This window comes from Lathamus discolor, chromosome 14 (assembly GCF_037157495.1).
Source record: "Lathamus discolor isolate bLatDis1 chromosome 14, bLatDis1.hap1, whole genome shotgun sequence".
Lineage (NCBI taxonomy): Eukaryota > Metazoa > Chordata > Aves > Psittaciformes > Psittacidae > Lathamus > Lathamus discolor.
In genome coordinates, this window is record NC_088897.1 from 9,674,000 (window position 1) to 9,693,079 (window position 19,080).

The 19,080-nt window shown below is 42.9% G+C and overlaps 1 protein-coding gene across 1 annotated transcript in view; it reads right to left on the bottom strand.

Moving 5' to 3' along the window:
* The window catches only part of TAOK1 (TAO kinase 1), a 65,570-nt gene that overhangs the window by 34,568 nt on the left and 11,922 nt on the right, over nucleotides 1-19,080 (bottom strand). Inside the window, exon 2 of the mRNA XM_065694520.1 lies at nucleotides 287-513. Within this exon, the coding sequence (XP_065550592.1) occupies nucleotides 287-418 (132 nt within the window). The 5' untranslated portion in view covers nucleotides 419-513. The remainder of the gene's footprint in view (nucleotides 1-286; nucleotides 514-19,080) is intronic.

Genomic DNA, 19,080 nt, shown 5'->3' on the forward strand with positions numbered 1-19,080 from the left:
GAGGAGAAGTAATATTTGAATTAGCAGATAAATCCCTGCTTGCAACATAATGATGCACCCAAATGCACTGGGCTATGTTTCCAGTTTTCCTTTTCACTGCATATGCAAACACCTTACAGTTACTGCAAGTTTGTGAATGGACTGAGACTGTACAGACACACACCACCACACATATAAAAGATTCACAGTAGTTTCTCTTCCTCAATACACTCAAAATAAGCCTGCATCCATGGCTCAAAGATAAAAAGACATACAGCCAAAATTCACAAGTCACAAAGCTACTTACAAAATAAACTGCTCCGAAGCTTCCATGGCCAATCTCTCGGAGATCTGTGAAGAGCTTTTCTGGATCTTCTTTAAAGAAGAGCTCTGCAATTTCTGGGTCCTTCAGGCTGCCCGCTCGGCTGGTTGATGGCATCCTGCTGGGCAGTTAGCCGACCGACTATCTGGGTTTAAAGTGCTGCCTCAACCCTTGGTTCATCTGTATGAATGGAGCCTCTTCAGCATGGATTACTGTAAGAAAAAGATTGCAGTCCTTCACTGATTATCCTCTTCTCAAAGAGCACTTTCCACTTCTTCCAGAGCATGCATCCCTGTTGTGTGAAACAACACAACCTATCTGCTGGGATAATGTCACAGTCCCACCGTGACACCAGTCAAGCATTACTACAGAACACAAACCAAAGTCAAAACACAAAGTGAGACGCATTCCTTGCTCCAGCATCTGCTCAGTCCCCTGCACAGCAGTCACCAGAATCATTCTGACCTACAGCAAGAACCAGTTTGTCACCAGTGAGCCCATATTACCTTGACACCCTCCCTCTGAAGAGTTACACCCACTATGTCTTAAGAGGATGACACAATTGCACATTTCTATCTATATATATCTCTTATCTATGATGGTCTTTGCAAGACAAGATGTATGGTACCAGTATGAAGTGTATGAACCACCACTGCCCTTTACTGATCTGTATTTATGTTTTTACTTCTACAATTGCACTCCAGTTATGAAGCAGCCAGTGATCAGTTTATATTGATTTCAGCACATACACAGAGACCTCTCTAAAGCTTCTCCTTCCACAACTTAGTCATGGTCCTTCTGGGTTTTTTTCTCTTATCTAAATTCATCATCTCTATTGTAAAGTGCCTGCTCTTCAGAGCCTGGTTTGCAACCCTCTTCTTTAGAGGAACAGCATCCAGAACAGGAGACACCCCATTCTACACATGATACGTCCTTCTACTCTGCTGAAGCAGTAGACATCCATTTTGATCATGACAGTAGATGATACAGTGGTCCCCAGTCCACCAGCAAACAGTTTATTCAGAGGAAGTTGCAACTTCAGACACTATTTGGAATGTATGAAATCCTGTTTGTACCATGAGTTTGCCTTCATTTATTCAGTGTGCCTTGGAATCTATCCAGAGTAAAAGTATACCGTCGAGTGGTGCTGAATTCATACTGTATCATCACAACAGGTGAAGCTAAACGAGCATTACAAGTAAAACGCACCTTTCTCCCCACACACAGCTAAAAAGGAAGGGCCTGTGTCTCGGGATTTCCTCTCAATTCCCTGTAAATACCAATAGAAGCATTCTGTGTGACTGGCAAACAGCTGATCACACAGCCCACTTCTTCCCAAAAATCCCTGTCTGGCCAAGACTGGTGCTTTTTTAAATTCACATTTCACTGCTCAAATTCATCTTTCTAAAAAGCAGAAAACAAATAACAACAAATCCGAGTTTAACTGAGGCATCAGAAGGCCTTATCCCTGGCCATTTATCCTCCTTTCCTGGACTCTACAAACTCCACCTTTCTCCAACCCTCTAGACCATCAATGAATCATTTGTTTTTCCCCTCCCTGTGGAGCAATTCCTCCAAGCATGGAAAAAGACATACTCCTGCATGTTTATGTTCTGTGGTACTCTTCTCTAGACAGTTGCAGCATGTGAAAGTGCCAAAGACTGCCTGCTCCTTGTTAGTTCAAATAACTACGAAGAGAGCACGATGGGGTGAGAGACAGCCAAGACATACCTAGTTGTAAAGCCTGCAAGAGCCTCCAGTTCTCCTGATTCCTTTAAAATCCCAGTGGTAGGCCAATACATATATACACACAGAGAAAATATGCAGCTGTCCACAACTCTGCTATACTGCACTGGTGAGCACGCAGAGGCACGCTGCACATCGATGCAGGATCATTTATAGGAGCCTTCGGAGCAAGCGACATCAGCACAGGACATTCCCAGCTGCCAATGAAGCCGAGTGAGATATACAGGAACGGGACTGGGACATCTCCACCTTCCATTGCATAACGCAGTAACTAATACCGTGTGGGAAGGGAAATAATTAGCTCCAATTCAGCCTGTACCTGAAGCGCACGCTACATTTATGAAGACTGGAAAGAAAAGTGGTGGGTTTTGTTATTTTTTCTTTCAAACAAGCCAACAATATTCCACTTGATTCCAGCTCTAACAAGCACATAAGACTGAAAGACAACTGTTTCACATTTACAGCCCCCGACGAAACAATAGACAAAAAGCATCAGTCAGAAAAGCGCGAGAGAGGAGCTGGGGGAAGGGAGCTGATAACCAGAGCACACTCAGTATTATTGAAGGAATGCTTCTTGGATCGACAGTAATGATGTCATGTTCCATCTTTTAAGAAGCATCAGATTCTTACAAAAAGGACATTGTTGTTCAAAAGCAACTGCTGCAATCCCAGAATGCCCTTTTCCCTACATCTGTTAGTCAGAGGGGCTAGGCTTGGATAAACCTGCTAATATGGCCCAAAGTCACATGTCCTCGGGAGCGAGCATGCGAGTGGGAGCCAGGGAGAGCAGGAAACCCCCAGTGCATGCAGCTGAGATGGATTACAGCTCCCCCCACCTACCCCGATGCCAAACCAGCCACCAGACTTGCTCTTGGCATCATCTTGGAGCATGCCTCTGAAATGTCATCAACAGGCAGCACTTCTTATGGCTGCTAGAACTCTTCCAAGGCTCCCTAACCATACACGCAGAAGTGGTACAGGACTGGCTATTGCACTGCCAGGCTTGGAATGGCAAAACAGAGAACTCCTTATCCGCATCCCTATACACCTTAAAATACAGCTTTCCCCCCCGCCCTGCCTTTAATCCTGAGAACACTGAGACAAATTTAATTATCTTTATTCTTAAAAATAATTGCTGCTTTGAAATGAATGAGAATAAAACCATTAAGTATTAAAACCTATTTAACGGGATAGTCACAGACGTGAGCATGACACTACGGTTATCATTTTATCTGCTTAGATGGAACAATAAAATGCATTAATGTAAATTCCACCCATAAGAAAGCTTTATGCAGCCTTTGCTTAATAAAGTGCTCCCATTTTTTATGGATGCTCCGATATTAAATTCCCTCAGTCTTCTCTTTACCCAGACAACACGTGCTGCCTGCCAAAGCCCGACAGTGCCAGCAGCCAAGATGCTCTGCCTGCAATAATGACACCTGGATGCTCTGGGGAAATGGAAGTGAAGTTAGGAGAAGTGGCATGCAACGTGGTTATTGCATTATTTTAAATGTATTAAAAATACAGATGAGTTAAGATTAAAAACACCCAAAGCCCTGCATGTAAACTGCACTGAAAATTCAATCACATACCAGCAGGCAGCTGGTTTTCTAAATTACAGTCAAGTTGCACTGATGCATTTCACATTCTTTCACCAATGCAGTCTCTACTGTAGGTTTTTTTTTGATTGGTTCAGCTATACCATTAAACACAACTGTCCCCAGTGTATGGATGGATGGATCATCTCACCTTAGCTAACATCAGGCAGCTGGATCCTGGTTGTGGCCAAGAGACAGGTACTGCACCAGGAATCGGCATCCCCTGCGTGAGCTCTTGTCTCTGCAGTCTACCTACAAGCCACCTTGCAGGCTGCTAAAATTAGATTAAATAAATTCCACATTTTTTCCTGGTTGTCACTCATACAAAAAGAGAATGTTGCATTGCATAAACACAACTGCTGGTACCTACACTGATTCCACTCACAACCAACAAGGTGGCGGAGGATTCAAAGTAAGCCAGGGAACGACTACTGGAAGGTGTCCCTGCCCGTGTCAGGGGGTTGGAACTAGACGAGCTTTAAGGTCCCTTCCAACCCAAACCAGTCTGGGATTCTACAATTCTATGACCGAAGCACAGACTGGATCAACTCTTATTTCCATGCAGGCTGAAGTAACTACATTTAGTCAGTAGCAACCATTACTAGTTTAAATAACACTGAATACAGGCCAAAATGTTTTATCAAATTACTTTCATCTGAACAACAACCAGTTAGTAGAAACCACATGCACACATCCACAAAAGTCTATGAATCAATAAGATGTTACATTCCCTGTAATTACAGCTATATTAAATGTACACACACACACACACACCTTGAACCACTGACATAAGGAAGCTGAAGATGAGGACGGGACAAGACCTGTTCTCTTCTGAGTTTTCTGCCTCCCTGCCATGTCATCTCCAGCTGAAGTAAGACCCACCCCTGTGACTAACATCCCCTGGGATCCTGCAGAGCAGAACAAGCAAAGCTCTAAATGGTCAGTTGCCATATTTAACATGCATGCTTAAGCCTTATGCCAGGAGACCTTAGAGAAATACAAATCTCTCCTCACTACACTAAAATCTATAACATGGAGAGCTGTCAGATATAACTGTTTTCATGTAATAAACCAATGTACTAAGAAGAGAATGTACTAACCCTTCCCTACAAAGGCAAAGTGAACCTACTCACTGAGATTTCCACCTATCCATCTTATTAGTTCTCCAGTTCACATCCGGACCAACCTGATGACTAGAAGGCATTCAGTTACACTAACCATGAGATGCATCAAAGCATTTGCAGTTCCTGAAGATGGCTCAAAAGTCTGCAGGCACCAGCTGACGACACAGGCTTACTTGTAGAGCATTAGCATTAAAAAGCAGCACACTTTGTCCGTACAAATGAAGTTTCAAGGAATCAACATATTCAACATCCTTCAGCTTCTACACACAAGAATATTATAACCACAGTTAAAACAAACACCATGTGAGAACATCATGGGAACAACAAACAAATTTATGCATCCTGCGTCTCTCTCCATTTCCCTGGGTACCAAGAGGCACTACATGGCCTCCTACAATGGCTAATGAGGCTGACAGCAGTGCTGCCCTCTGTTCCTGAATTATAAATAACAGATTATTTGGAATATGAGACATAATACTCATGTCATCTGCTATACAAAACACTTGGCACAGTAAAACCTATAAACACTTCTCTTTAGTATCAAATGGAGGCTACACCATGTATTTTTCCCTGATAGAATATACATGACACTTTAAAAACAAACCAATCAGGAGACCAGTTATAGCACCTACAATCACCAGAGCTGCTCACTCTAACAGCAAAGATATAAAGTGATTATTCAACAGAGAAACTAACTGGTCCTTTGCAGGTCCTACTCGAAGCCAGAGCAAAAGTAAAGCAAGCAACAAAAAAACCCCAACACCGAAACCCAACAGCCCACCTCAACACAACTTCATTTGGAAGCTGATATTTAGATATTTTATAAGAGCATCTGCATTGCATGTACTGCAAAACCACTGCCAGATTTTAATGTCACTTCCTCTGGCAGGATCTAATGCAAGAGCATCAAATAGATGGGGAATGAGTGTCATCATGCAACTGTCGAAACAGGGAAAAGGGATTTTCGCTTACTTGCATCCGGGTCTGATCCAGGGAGCGTATGAAGCTGAGATTAAGCTACCCCCTCAACACGCTATTAGAAATTTCCTGAATGGATTCCAGCTGACGCTGAAAAATTTCCACCACCATCATAAATATGGTAAAAAGGAACGACTTGTCATTTATTTTTTCCTTTTACTTGCAATTATGTCTAAAGTGAGAGTGAAATGGCGAGAATGCTTAAAATACCGACTTTTAAACATCTCTATAGCATTGAATGCTTGACCTGAAAGCACAATTTTTTTGGAAGGAGCAGACAAATCACTCCCCATTTCGGACAAACTCTGAATAAAAGCCTGCAAGGTAAAAAAAGGAAGCAAAATTATACAATGCAAGTTTCTGCTTGTATGCAAAATGTGAAGTAGTCACTATTCCATGCATTTTCAGGCGAAATAATGCCAAACTAAACTCAAATAAAAGTTTTCTAGCATAACAACCAGAAATATCAGCACATATGAGCTGTCTGGTTATAAACCATGCAGAAGAAACCTCAGCTGAACTTTCAGTATAGCATAATATTGCCTGTTGAGGAGAGGAAGCTTCTTCGACATATATTTGAGACACTAAAGAGGTTCTTGCAGCACAACATGTAACAGGCACATTCTCACGTGCTCAAGGCTGCACTGCCCAGCACAGGAGGCTGTGCTCTGGTATTATGTGACTGTGAGTAAAATACTCTCTCTCTCTTCAGGCAACAATGGGATGTTGCAACACCCAGCCTCAATCCCATGGGGATGTGTGATGGTTTGACTCTAACCTGGTGCTGGAAGCAGAAGTACAGCTGGTGGGGAAATATCGGAACAGATGATGAAGGCCTAGCATCAGAAGAATCCCAGACTGGTTTGTGTCGGAAGGGTCCTCAAAGCTTTTCCAGTTCCAACCCCCTGCCATGGGCAGGGACACCTTCCACTAGAGCAGGTTGTTCCAAGCCCCGTCCAACCTGGCCTTGAACACTGCCACGGATGGGGGATGGAATGAACTCATCACACCAGACAGTGCTGATATATGTGACTTTAGGAATGACACTACCACCCTTATTTTGTGATCTGCATATACATCTTATGTTGTGATCTGCATATAAATCAGCCTTTCAAAGTTTTATCCTGATGAATCCTATGCATGGAGTTACCTCATCCAGAAAGATAAAGGGCAGACAGAGATCACCTACTATACATCCTTTCACTGTATTTGCTGTTCATCAGCCAGGTGCCAGCCAGGCCACTGGGGTGGGATTCTGTGTGCACAGACAGAAGAAGCTCATTTGGCTTATCTGAAATTCAAGGGATCTTCATCCAGTGCAATACTGCCAGATTCAGGATCATCTTCTATCCATCCTCGCGCACATCTCAAATGCAGGGACATGTGTTCATCAGGTTCTTCATGATTGCTGGGAAAGCACGTTCTTGGTCACTGCACCCAGTTTCTCCGTCCAGCAAGCTTGTCAAAACTACAACATGGGATTTACTGCTTTCCAATTAAAAAAGATGACCTGGCAATGCACCAAGTGCTGTGGATGTTCCTTAAACCCTCTTTTAACCTAGGCTCTGGAACCCCAGTTGACCCTTTCTTCTTGTCCTAACAACAGTGGAGCAACTCTCAAGTGTGTTGCATTGCACACATGGAAGATCAATTACTCTCTGCTCACAGAATAAGGTATTTTCCTTGATCAGCTAAAAATCGGCTTTCTATCCATGCTCAATTACACCACAACAGATGGTGTGAAGATAGCTGTATTTAGGTGACTATCACAATGGAAAGTCTATCGGCATCCCCAAGCCTCTCCAAACGGACAGCAATTTTAGTCACTTGACTCATGTGAAACCACACACCACAAACTGCTTGGGTACTTGGGTACGCCTCTCCCACCAAGCTAACAACATGTTACGTTCTCTCTTCCTAGTTCTGCCATTTGGAAATTGTCCTAAAGTAGTAATTAAGGGGGGAAAAACATCCCAGAAATGAAACAAGGAAAACCTGGAGATGCAGCAAGCGGCATTCAGCTTTTCCTGTGCCCTGCAAAAGGGGAAAGAGACATTGGGGAACATCTCCCTCAGGATCCTGCTAACCTACCACTTAGTAGATGGAAAAATGCTGGCAAAGTAATGAACTTGCCTTTCTCTTAATTATCCTAAAATCATTCCTTTTGGTACCCATGCTCTCCACACTGGATCCATTAGGACTATCTGTCATTATGGAAAGGGGAGGTGCAGATGAATGGCATTCTACAAGAGACTGCTAGAAAAATGTTTAATATTCAGAAGAAATCCAAAATGCTGTCACCAAACTGATCAAAAAAGGAACCATCCTGAAACAGTGCCAACTGCAAGCAGAACAAAGACACCTGGAATGGGCTGAGGAAACTGGATTGTGGAGGGTAACTGTGGACCATGGAAAGCCCCACTGGGTCATTGCTTTTATCTACATCACTTTTCACCCTCAAGCTTATGTGCATGAGATGCTCCTCTGCTTTCTGCTGATCCCCAGGGGAAGGGAAAAGCCAAGATCACCCCATTTACGAGCCAGGAGCCCCTTCTGCTGCCAAAGCCTGAAGCAGACGAGACCGTACAGCCGTGCTGGACACTTCCATAACTTGTCTTATGAGAGAGGCACTGCACATGGTCTAAAATCCCACATATATAACAACATGTTACATGTACAACATGTAACAACAGTACTGCCTACTGCAAACGAACAGAGATCCTCCCCTGTAGCAGAAGCTCACAGCAAAGAATAGTCACCAAACACTGTCCCACTGGTATCTTCCACATTCCCTCAGCTATGTCTTTCTAGAAGGAACAGATTATACGGATAAGATGAACCTGCACCTGGATATTATAGTGAATTCTGGCAGCTTTTTGTCTGTGTGAGACCCTATGTTCAAACAGGCTTTTCTTCCCCAGCACATACATTCTTCTTCACCTGACAAAGAGCAAGCCTATCATTCCAGTCAGATTCCTTTCTCAATTTCTTTTAGAAAGATTTTTGAGGAATTATTCTATCCTGAAAAAAACTCTTTGTAGATTTTTTTCCTCTTCTTCTCTGTGGTTTTTTTTCTCTTGTATTTTACTTCTTTGCAGAATAGCCTCCAGAAGACACTTTCATGTTAGAGCACTGCTTGTGTTTCTCTTATACATGTACTTGTAGACTGTGGCTTTCTTTGATTTCCTCTCAAGATTCTGACACTAAACTGTCCATCATCAGCTCCCTGCATCACTTACCCCAGCACACTTTCTGATCCCGCTGAGCTGTTCCGCTTGGATGTATGTTTACTTTCCAGGAATGTCACTAGCAAAAAGGGTCAGAAATCTTAAGCTTCCCAAACCTCCATTGACAAGCCTAGGATGTGTTTCCAGGTTGGGTGTTGAGTATATGTTAGGATGATCCACACCAGCAGTAAAGCCAACAGTGCAACAATTATCCCGTGTTTTCCATTTGAAACAGAATGGAAAGAATCTTTTGTATTTTTTATTATTTTGATAATGTTTCAAGTTTTGTAAGTAGTGGAAAAAGTAACAACTGGGTAAGCCCATTCCTGTGCTAGAGACAGATACTCTGAACAAACTCTATTTTGACAAGTTACATATGCCAGTTATATGCAAACACAAATAAACCAAACACTACCAGTACTCCTCAAAATGCTAGTTTAAATCACCAGCAATTTTTGCAATGTCACTCACCCAAGAAACACCCATCTACCACTTAAATAACGCAAATACAACACATTACCAATGTAGATGAAAGATGCTCTAGTACCAATAAGCATCCTGTATTTATTTCTCCTATTTAAAACAAAACATCCCATGGGATCACCCAGAATAGTTAAAGAACAGCCAGCATTCATTTCTCAAAGGCCAGTATCATGGACGTTGAAGAAGTGCTAAGCATACCCTGACATACTCAACACTAACATCTCCTGAATGACTTTGCTTGTGATAGTTCTGGTACATTTATTAAGAAGGTCAGCTCTAAATTTAGTGATTCCTTAGGCTAGCAAAGCTATGAGGAAGGCAACTGGAAAAAATTAAATCCGCTGTCCCCCTTCTTTTGCAATTCATTAAGTTCACAGTCGTTGCCAATTCCTGTCCTTTACTACATCACACTGCTCTGATGCTCATTTGAGCAAGTATGAACCTGGCAAAACTGGAGCCAGCAGGAAAGACCTAAGGTAGAAAATAAAGTCAAATCCAAAAAACTGGACGACCCTGTGGGAATAATGCTACAAACCACTGGCCAGGAAGAGGTTAGCGAGCAGCCAGCTGGGGGAGTCAACTGAACCTAGAGGCGAAAATACCGGGAAACTCCAGCTGCCCATAAGAAAATAAATTTAGGCAGATATCCTAATGGGACTTGAGCTTAAAGAAACCTTTTCTTGACCCCAAAGCAATTTCACCCCAGAACAATACATATAGGAAACGTAAGCAAATCGGCTATTTTGGATTCAGCATAAATAACTCAGAAATAAGCTACTAAAGCTCACAATATAGATAATTACCCTTGAGGAAAGGAGTGTTTAGAAAGTAGCAGCATCACATGCAATCTTAGAAGGGAGGCCTGAAAGGAAGGAATTCAAAGGCTTTCTGACCAACCAGTAAAGAAATAATAACAATGCTTCAATTAAGCTTGCAAATGAATTCCCTGGAGAGCAGGAGGAGAGCAGGACACACGCCCACCCCAGAGCTTCCAACCCACCAGTCCATGGGTCTGACTCTTCTCTGAGCAAGTATGAACCTGGCCAAACTGGAGCCAGGAAGGACCAAAGGTAGAAAATAAAGTCAAATATAACAGAAATCCAAGAGAAAACTGGATGATTCTGTGGGAATAATCTTAAAAACCAAGCTGTGCCCCAGCCTGATCCACTACCAAGGTACCAAAAAAGCCACACAGAACAAGGATACAGGACAGAAGGTAAATCATCTGCATAAAGATGATGACTAGGTATAAGGTATGGTGCTGTCACAGACCATACATCAAGAAAGCTGGTCCTTCAATAAACTCATACATTAAACATTACTGACCTATGGAGATGAGTAAGGAGCTGCCCTAAGGTCTGACATAGCTCCAGAGTGACATCTCCTTTTGTCACAACCACTGTTCCTTCCAACAGCCACTGCTCCAGAAGCTCCCACAGTGACTGCAGTCAATCTGAAGAGAGGAATTAATCGAAGTAATAATTAGTGGAAGTAACATGCTCGTCACTTGGTGACTGTGACACACTAAGAACTAACAAGCCAAGCATTTATGCACTGGACTGTGTCATTAAAATAACAGAACAACTCAAAAGGATATTCAACGACAAGTGGGCAAAGTCTTGTACACAGAATTATTGTATTCATTAGTCTTGGGAAGGGAACAGAAACTTCACCTCTGAACTGATACACAACTGAAAAAAAAAGGTCAGATGAGTAATTACACATTTGGAGCAAAGGAAAAGGCTTTTGCAACCAGAGTGACTGCAAATCCTGTGTAGTATTTGTATTTAGGATCTGGAACAGGAGGGAAAGGTACATGACAAGTTTTGTTTAGGGCAGCTGACAGTACCAGAAAGTACACAGGAACCTTAAAAACCAAAGTGAAGGAGCAAGAAGGCAGGAGATGAAAGGTTGAAAAGTAAAGAACCATCAAGCACATATCTAGTCTTAAACATGAAGAATCTATTAGGAAAATAATACAGAATTTCTGACAATATACTAAGCAAGTCTCTGCCATGCTCTGCTCCTGGCTATTAATTCTTCACTCACATCTAGCAATAAAAATCAAAGTACAGTACAAAAAGGCCTCAGAAATAGGAAATCTTAAATGCCCAAGATGACGACCTAAGCTTGAGGAAAAAAGGTGTAAGAGCTAAAAATCATACACATGAAGGCCATGTCCAGTGCTCAGGCTTCAAGAAAAACGAGACAATCCATAAGACGTAAGAGCAGCATATTTATAACAGAGTGAAGGAATTCAACCAACTGAGCTATAAAGAGGAAAATTAACCTGCAGAAATGGCTGCAAGGTGCTGAGCCCAAGAGATACAAACATTGCTTTTTAAATTAGACATTCACAGGAGTAAGAACATCCACAGACAGGTCGGGTAAGGTATTCCTGAACGCTCCTGGCACCTCTTCTGAACCATCCAGTTGTTGCCAGAAACAGCAGGTAGGACCAGACCAGTGATGTATTCTGGATGACGGTTTTTATACTGCTATTCTTCCAGGGTCAAACCAGCATTATCCTAACACACCTTGTTATGAAAAAGGCCAATTTTGTTTAACATGGGTTAATGAAATATACAACTACTATCACAAACAGAAAAAAGGTTTATCAAACGGCTGCAGAGAAATAATCATACCATAGAATGGTTTGGGTTGGAAGGGACCTTAAGGCTCATCCAGTTCCAATCCCCTGCCACGGGCAGGGACACCTTCCACTAGAGCAGCTTGCTCCAAGCCCCGGCCAAATGTACCCACAAGTGGAGTACCTTTACTGAGCTATTATTTCATGCATTTCTATAGCCTGTGAACACCTCCTTTCCTGCTGGAATTCCCCAAAGTCAGGGCAATTTGTACAGTTTTACCCCAGCTCAGGCTCAGTATTTATTTTTCCTGTCTCCACATGACTGAGCAGAACAATGTTTTGACCAGCACACAGCAAAGGGATGAGTCAACCAACCAAAAGCAAACAACAACAGATCAAAACCCACCTATTTTACCTACGTGAAGGAATGCTTCACCAGTGGGTTCTGCAAGGGCTAGATTACTTCTCTCTCTGCCTTTCACTTCAAGCAAAACATAGTTTTCAATATCTATTAAGATAAAAAGCCTTTTAATTTGGTGAGTTTTATCTGCTTTCATGGGAACAAATGCTCATTTCAACTAATATACAAAACAATTTAGGTAGCAGTGGTTCAGGTACAGAGTATGGCTCAGTTGGATAATTAAGATCACAGGACTGAAGGTCCTATTAACTTCTGTTCCTGCTATTTTAAGCAACTATATAATAGAATCCAATCATCAAAACATAACCAGCTCTGGAGAACTTCTCAAAGCCACTCCTCTGGTTACAAAGCTCCTCCGGAACCCCACTCCCATTCTGACTAGGAACCTATTTAAGAACTGATTTAGACTGTCTTACAGTTTGTGTTTATTACCTGTCAGTTTACGCTGAGTTACTCTTTTCCCCACACTGCCCTTAAACAGTATTCTTCCCTTTTCCATATTGAGGAGATCCACATCCACATCCACAAGTCGGGAGATATAATGTGTCCCCTTAGCCTCTTAGCTGAAAAAAGCAAGCCAGTTTTGTCTCCCTTTATGATACAAGAGAAAACTGACTTTCCAACACATCCCAACAGCCTTTGCTCACATCTTTCCCAAAGTAAGGCTTTTTTTTAAACATCCCTGAACAAAATTGTCCACATCTGCTTATTTCCTGGCCATACAGCATTAAACTTTTAAAATCACCATCGTATAAGGAATATACTCAAGTATTTCAACATCTTTCCATTTCTGATAAACCACACTTTCGTATTTCACCTACATGTAGTATATACATACAATATGTATTTTTACATATTATGATATGTTTGACGATACTGCATGACTGTGCACTCCGTGCTATCCTACTTATATCCATATTGCTGCAAATCCCCCAGCTCATTCCATCCTGCTGAGTGAGACTGCAGCCCTCCTTTGGATTGATGACACCCACAACTTTACCCCAGCAAATTTTGTTTACACATTTACAGCCCTTTCACATGTACATCAAGCCCAAAACACCATTTAAAACTGTCTGAAGATCGGTCCTTGGAAACTATCAGCAGCTTCCCTTTAACCCACGCTTCCTCCATTGACAGCACTAACTCACCTTCCCGCAGCCAGTCCTTAACCCACTACACCACATTTGGCTTTAAGAAGCCTCCAACATGATGCTGTCCTGTTGGCCCTGTGCTGTACCAACATTCACTTACGTGAGATGAACTGTACCTGCAGAGCTCCTCCATCCTGGCCACTGTCCTGCTCCATCAGCTGCCCAGCAACCCTCTCCTGTGGAAGACAGCCCCGCTCACAACCCATCCTTCCCCAAGCATAGCAAACACTGTACAAGTAGTGCTAAAATCAGGAGGTGTGGGTGGGCATACAAAAGGTATCCTGGCTGCAGATGGGGGAAAGTATAAGAGGTGTGTGACAACCACCATCACTTTCACTCCCGTGCTGATGCCTGCCTACTCCACTCCCATCCAGCACACTCATGGTCCAACTGGTCCTGTGCTTCCAGCTGCTGGGTGGAACAGAGACCTCCCCATCGTGGCACAGATGTGAGATACATGCTCTGTCTACCCAGAAATTCTGGGCCCATCTGAAATTCCATAAATCGGGAAGATTTGTTGTAGAAGCTCCGACGTCACTTTCACATGGGAACAGGCATCCCTGCAGCGAGAGCTGAGTCTGAAGCAGAAGTTCCTAAAGGCCTGCTTCCCAAATCCAGGCAGTCACAGGTTCGGGTGCCACATTACAGCTGTTCCGTTTGCTGACATCTTCTCTCTTATGTACTTCTATACCCATCACCATAGCAACCTAATTCCTCAGAACATATAATGCAATTTTTGTATCTAGTCTATTAGAACAAAATTATTAAGGTTACAAAGGCAAGCACTCCAGAATTAGAAAGTGTCAGAATTCAGACTGCCATCTCCCTTGCCAACTCATCTTCTCCTGCTGCCTCCCTCTCCCAGGCACCCGAGTCACCCCTCCTGCAAGCCTCTAGCTCCATTTCTCCACCAGCTGTAGCTCCTTCCTCTCCAATTCCTCTGCAGCCACTAGGCTTCTGTCCTGATGGATTCTTATCTCTCCTCTCTCATCTGACTTTTATGCCTCCTGCATTCACACCAGGCATTTTCCTCCTCCACACTGCCTGGGTGCTCTCCAGGAATGATTCACTCAACACAGGACAGAGATTCCCAACAGCCTAGAAACTGGAAACAAGAGGAGCCTCTCCGGCAGGGAAAAGTCCTTCTGATCTCCAATAGCCCAGGGCTGGAGCATCTTCAGCTGCTCTTTGAGGATAACCCTCTGCATAGCACTGGTTTACCCTCTTCTTATCATTACACTGGAAGAGTGGGGTCCACTGAGGAAAAGCCCCTGCTCCAGGAGGTGTTTTGCAACACAAAGAGAGTCTCCATCTTGATGGAACTTATATAAAACAAATTAACCTTTATGCTTTACCTGCCTCTATCATTATTTATCTATATCTCACTAGGAGGAAGACATGCATGGAATGCCCAAGTATTGAGGTTTCTCTGAACATCAACATCTGCAAGCACTATAGAAGTGAGGAGTGGAATTCACAGCACTGGAATGTACCCAGGAAATTCAGATCTCTCCTTGCAGAAGGTTTACTAAAAGGTCCATCAAATCACAGACTTCAGCATCCTACTGCTTGGCTGCCTCTCCACCAGAAAGACAGGTTAAGTCAATACATCATGTGCACACACAGAAGGTAAATGACTACATCTTTTCTCCAAAAACCTGCTTAAACAAAAATCATCTGGCTCTTTTCTGGTTTTGGCAAGATTACTACTTGTCCTCAATACAAGGGATGAAAGAGGTAGGTCACCATCATCACCTGAAGCAAATAGTTGGAACAACAACTCAGAAACAAGGCCCACAAAGCAGGTTTTAACGCCCAAGGTCCATCCTGCCCATGTTGACTCTTGCTGGGAGTATTTAAACAATTTTTCTTCTGTACACCAAGTGAGAAATACAGCACTTCCTTCTGGCCTGAAGAGACCAGGGAAGCACTTACGTTGCTCGAATGTACAAAGTAAGCATTAAAGTGTTTTAAGACTGAAGAGGCAATTTCAGCTCAAATAGGAACACATCCATCCTAAATCTGACACAAAACTGTAATCAGAAATGGGTCTATTCCAATAGCACAGACCCAAACACCTTTATATTTCACAGGTTCTTTGTGTGCTGGCACACAAAGCTGCTTAATCCAGCTGTTCTCTGCAATCATTCACAAAAGCAAATGAATGGAAAAGAAATAATCAGCAACCATTTCCAGCCCTACCCTTTAGCTGGGGTGAACAATAATTGGATTGCTTCAGTTGATGGACCAAACTATTTTCTGTGCCTTTAAATAAAAGGTTAATTGAGATATGGTGGAACCTGCTCTTGGGCTTGCTGAAAACAAGGCTGTCCTGCCTGTTTCGAGGACTCCTGCCTCAGCTTTTGCATGAGGCGAGGCAGGGAGCTGCAGACAGGTGCCTTTTCCAGGTCTGACCTGTAAAGGTATAAAGCCTCCAAAGAAAATACAGCTACAATAAAAGTACATTTCTCCTTAAGCACTCACTGCTGGCAGGATGGAGCTGGAAGGCCTCTGTCAGCACAGCACCTTGCCGGATGGCAGTGGTGGCTGTTGTGAGGAGTCTCTGATCAGAAGGCAATCAGTGGCTTGGTCAAACCATCCTACTCAAGAGGCACAGAGTAATGCCATCTAATGAAGGATGGTAAATGGAGATGGTAAAAACTACTGCCCAGAGCTATAGCTACATGGCACAGCTGGAGCAGGATTAAGCTGCATGGTCTGAAGGACTTACTTAAGATGGTCTACAAATATGCAACGCAGGGGTCTGGCTACGAAGATACAGAAGTAAAGTACCAGGGAACAATGACAGTCACAAGAACAGTCCCAGGAAAGCAGTGGGACGGACCTTGCCAGGGGGACATCAGAAGGAAATTACCTGCTGCTTTGTTTTGGTGTTATTTGTGGGTTTTCTTGCTCCCGAAACAGGCCTTGGTATTCCCTCTCCATTTTCACGTTAGCAAATGGACAACGTACAGAAAACACTGCACATTCCTCACATGAGCCTCCCAGACACCCTCCTATTTCCCTAAAGGGTTTATGAAACAGTTTTAGACAAAAAAAGAGAAACTGCCTGCATTAGAGTTTCAGTACTGTCACCAGATCTGTCCAGGTTCCCTTAAAATGGTTCTCTTCCTTAGAGCATTTAGGTGTCTGCCTTATCCACAGCTATGAGCAGTCCTTGTGCTGAAGTAGAAAAACCTGCAGCATTTTCCATTTGAATTTGAAGAAAGCTCATGGAATTTAAAAAGTAAAAGAACATAAGAAGACAATCAGCTGTTACCTAAAAACATCCTCATTAATGATAACTACACACGTTTAGTTTTCATCATGCCACAGATAGTTTATACTGAGAAACCGCATTAGAAATTTTGTCCTGGTGAAGAGCAGAAGCCTTTAAGAAGAGGTTTTCCTTTTGGGACACAAGTGATGGTTTGCACTGGGGTTGATGGTATTGAATTGTGGGGGAAAAGAAAAGCATCTCCCTGAAATAAAGACCATTCATTCTAAAACTGAAATATTACCAGTCCTTGGGATTCAAACCATGTGTTGTCCATACAGGATGCAGACAGCAAATCACAGCTCAGGACGATGGTTTCACAGCCTGCAGGACACAGCTCTGCATGACTGACACTGGCCAACTGTCTTAACTCAACAGCATGGTAAGGACTGCACCTGCAATGTCTCCATTCACTCTGGCATTTCTCAGGTCTTACGCTGGATCTGGAAATGTGTGGCAAGACCAAAGGTTCCTCCATTTCCCTTCTTTTCTCTCAAGAGGATGTTCTTCAACAGCCAAAACTCACAATGTCACATCTGACCTATACTTGCATTACCAAGGCCTAAAAAGCCCTGGTATTTGCTGAATACATAGAGAGCTGCAGCAAACATCCTTACCTTACAAACGTGTAAACTACATGACTACGGGGTGACCTGTCCAAGACCACACAACTTCACAGCAAGAACACAAAGGTCTAACATCCCATTTCTTATGTCAACTATTAAATACACAAGGTCTGTGCTTCTAAGTTTCACCCAGTGCCCAGTCTATTAAAACAAAAGAGTAGAATTATTTACCTGTTTTTATAATCATGTATCTCAGTATAAGTTACATTTATCACAAGACAGATTATTAAACCTTTGCAGCAGAAATAAATCAGTGAATAACAGACTTGTGATTGCTAACACCTTTTGCCTCAAGACTACCAGTCTGCATACAACTGGAGAACATGGAGGCTGCAGGTTGTCTCTGCTCCAGTGGCTGGACAGAGGCAGATGCCACCAGACTCCTTTGACATCTATTTAGATTTGAGGAGATAAGCACCCACATCACACACAAAAGAACACCCTCACATCCCTTTGGCAGCCAACTGTTTGAAGGGGCACAGAGAAAGGAGCTCCTCACCCCAGAGGCTGCCTGTGAAGGGCGTTGGTAGAGTGTAGCAGCAGAACAACACAGGGCATTTTTGCACTATTGCAGTTCTGCACAGCACCTACTCTAGGGACAAATAAAATTCCCATCTCCACTATCTCCAAGGCTGTCAATCTGACACCTTTTGTGAATACTAAATTCACACATACAAAGAACTTTCTCCTTTGTAGGTTTTGAAACATCTCACATGCCGTTTCCTGCTGGTAACTGAGCGAGCGGCATAATTTCATACCTGGCAATTTGAAACCTCTTTTCCAACAGTTTGGAATAATGGATTATACCTTTTGTCAGTAGGAACAGACAAATAAGAGAAAGGGAAAAAAACAACAGTAAAGTTTTGAGCAACATTTCCGCTATTAAAAGAAGATCTATTCGCTGACTGCTCCTGTTTCCTAAACAAAGGGGAAGTCAGGGGTCCATTTCAGAAATTCTAAGGATCTTGGATTTTTGAGAGGGGAAAAGTAGGACAACCTCCTGATACCTTAGGCAGATACACCCTAACAACTGACCAGCGAGAGCTGCTCCCTCATCGTGCCTGCAGATCACCCATGCAGCCCAGCTGGACAGGGAGAACTCAACATGCTATGCCAGAAAACAGTATTTACTTTTTGGGTTCCTGCTATAAAGAGCAACCAGAAGTAATCAAGGTTCCTGAACACAAAAGGGCAAGGAATATCAGCTCCAGTATTGCTCAGTGCCCAGAACTTCTTACTACATCTGGACAGCTTCTCAGAGACCACCAGTCTATGCCCCCACAACCAATGCTCAGTTTGTAGCTTCCAAATACCTAAACCCACCTCTCTGCAGATTATTTTGCAAAGTCATTTTGCAGGAGGGAATAGCTAAAGCTTTAACCTGAAAAAGAATAAACCTGCCCATATTTACATGAAAGATATTGCTCAGTGTAGCTAACAAGCTGCATGAAAGCCAGTTGCTGCTAGGCCACAAAAGGGCTTCCATAAAGGAGGAAGAACTCGGATACACTCAAATTCCACAGGCTTGAACAAAAATGAGCCTGGTTCTATCAGCCCT